At 37.3% G+C, this 2,189-nt stretch overlaps 1 protein-coding gene across 1 annotated transcript in view; it reads left to right on the top strand.

The window, feature by feature from the left end:
* The window catches only part of LOC106534943 (histone H3), an 18,099-nt gene that overhangs the window by 4,027 nt on the left and 11,883 nt on the right, over positions 1 to 2,189 (top strand). Inside the window, exons 2-3 of the mRNA XM_014031764.1 lie at positions 951 to 960; positions 1,825 to 1,842. Coding sequence (XP_013887218.1) covers positions 951 to 960; positions 1,825 to 1,842 — 28 coding nt within the window. The remainder of the gene's footprint in view (positions 1 to 950; positions 961 to 1,824; positions 1,843 to 2,189) is intronic.

Raw genomic sequence — 2,189 nt, 5'->3', positions numbered from 1 at the left:
CTTCTACAGACTGAGTGACGGAGCACGTGCCACTGTGCTGATGACTCTAGCGGAAGAAAAAGTAGTTCCCTCTCCAAGAGACTTCTTCGAAGTCTCTTGGAAGAGAGACGAAACGTTTCATTAGAGAAGAACCCGTCCAGAAGACACACAATTTTCTTCCCCAATATGTCTAAAACCACAGCAGCTGTTTTAATCCTGACACTTCAAATAAAATCTCACAAGTGTTGCTTTATTGAAAACCAAGATTATTGAAGCAGAGTTTGTAAACGCTGAGAGACTCAGTTACATCTCAGCGTGGTGTTTTGAGGGAAAAAATCAAGAAAACTCGTTGGGGCTAAGAGGCTTTTAAAGACAATGGACTGGATTTGGAGGCGTTAACAKGCTTGTGACCGATGGTGCACCTCAGCGGTGAGAAAAGCAGGTCTAATCTGGTTATGGGCTCGGCTGTCAGCTGCAGCGACCGACTCGGTGGTGAGTTGAAGGACACTTTGGACTCAATTATGACTCTTTTAAACTTTATCTGATCAACGTCCAGCCTCCAGCACAGTCCTGTCTCACATGCTGGATGATGGGTTCTTGTCAGTTTCTCTCATCAGCACCATGTCTGGATCTGTCAGTTGGCTTTCAGTAACCGTGACCCTCTGAGTTTACTCAAACAGCCCTGGTCTACTGTCTCTAAAACAAAACGTATCTTTTTACATTCTTGCACAATTCTTTATATTATATATTTTTTATTAGTAGTAGTCATATCATGGCTAGTAGTTTTTGTTTTTTGTGTTCTGTCTAAAGTTTGTAGTGTGTGAACCTGGATACTGTATTCTGACCCTCTGCTCCTATTGGACCACTTTTATCTGTCACTTCCCTGTTAGCTGTTCTTAACTGGTTACCTTCACCTGTGAACAAATAAACAAGACAAGTAAAGGAAAATGTTACAAGTGTTTATCCATCAGTCCTCCTGCAGTAGCCTGTGTGTGAGARTTAAAATACTAGAGTGACCATGTTCAGATTTTATTTCTAAGGGACACTGTGCCTTGGTTTAATAAAGGTAAACAACTAGAAATTTAAATTTAAATAAAATATTTCCCTTATGTGAATAGAAAACTATACAAAAATTGAGTGTATAAACAATTTATGAAGACAACAAGCATTGTTATTTTAAGCCTTACCTTTTATCTTTAGGTCCCACAAAGACACATCTTAAATAAATTATATATTTATTTTTATTAAAAGAAAAAAGCCCCAGTAAGTGTATCATAGTTTGGCAAATTAAACATGAGCAGTATTAGCATTGTGTTGATCTATATTACTAATATAACAAAAGTGATCAATGAGTGTTACAGCCTTGATTAGGTTAAAAGTTTTTTATTTTTACAAATTGTTTTTGGAGCAAGAGAGTTAAATAAACCTTTAGGTCCTAAAACTGAATAAATATGTAAAAATGAATATTTAACTCTAAAAAAATCTTATGGCACCGCTTTTCAGATTACACCTTTGTAATCTGATACAGATTAATCAGCTTTGAACAACTCTTTTATTGGATCAGGACAGCTCCACTCTGCACACATTAAATCTTTATAGTTGTACTAGTTGTACTCTCTAAGTACTGGTCTCTGCAAACCGCAGGTCRGTTTAAGTAATCCTCCTGAGAGAAACAATTACGACTGAACATTTGGTCACTCGAGAAAAGGAGAGGTTAAAACATGTGACGGGAGCTTTTATTTTGAAAAGCAAGAGAGTTCACCAGACGGGCGCCATGAGACGGGAGTCTGCAGGCTGCAGCCGTCTCGATCAGTCCTGATCAGGCTGCTGACTCATGCTGTAGAGCTTTCTGTCAAATCTGGTGTTGTTTTCTCCTGAAACATGGCGCAGATMAACATCTGTCTGAAATGGTTCTTCTTGGCTTTAAACCTCGCGTTCACAGTGAGTCAAACCTTTAAAATCTCTTTTATCCGTTTTATTTAACAATTTAAACCGCGCACTTAATATATATCTATGTAATATACATACTTTATATTACATATATAATATATATCAGTGGAATTAACCCTGAGCTAAAGAGGCATCGTTATCAACAAGTGTCACTGCAGATTTATAAATTTATAAAGATCCAGCATGTTTTATTTTCAACAAGTGGTTCATGTGGGCTGTTTGTCACGTTACAGTCAGAAATTACCAACAATATTTAGGTT

The sequence above is a fragment of the Austrofundulus limnaeus genome, unplaced genomic scaffold (genome assembly GCF_001266775.1).
Source record: "Austrofundulus limnaeus strain Quisiro unplaced genomic scaffold, Austrofundulus_limnaeus-1.0 Scaffold1311, whole genome shotgun sequence".
Classification (NCBI taxonomy): Eukaryota; Metazoa; Chordata; class Actinopteri; order Cyprinodontiformes; family Rivulidae; genus Austrofundulus; species Austrofundulus limnaeus.
This window is presented reverse-complemented; position numbering and strand designations above follow the sequence as displayed.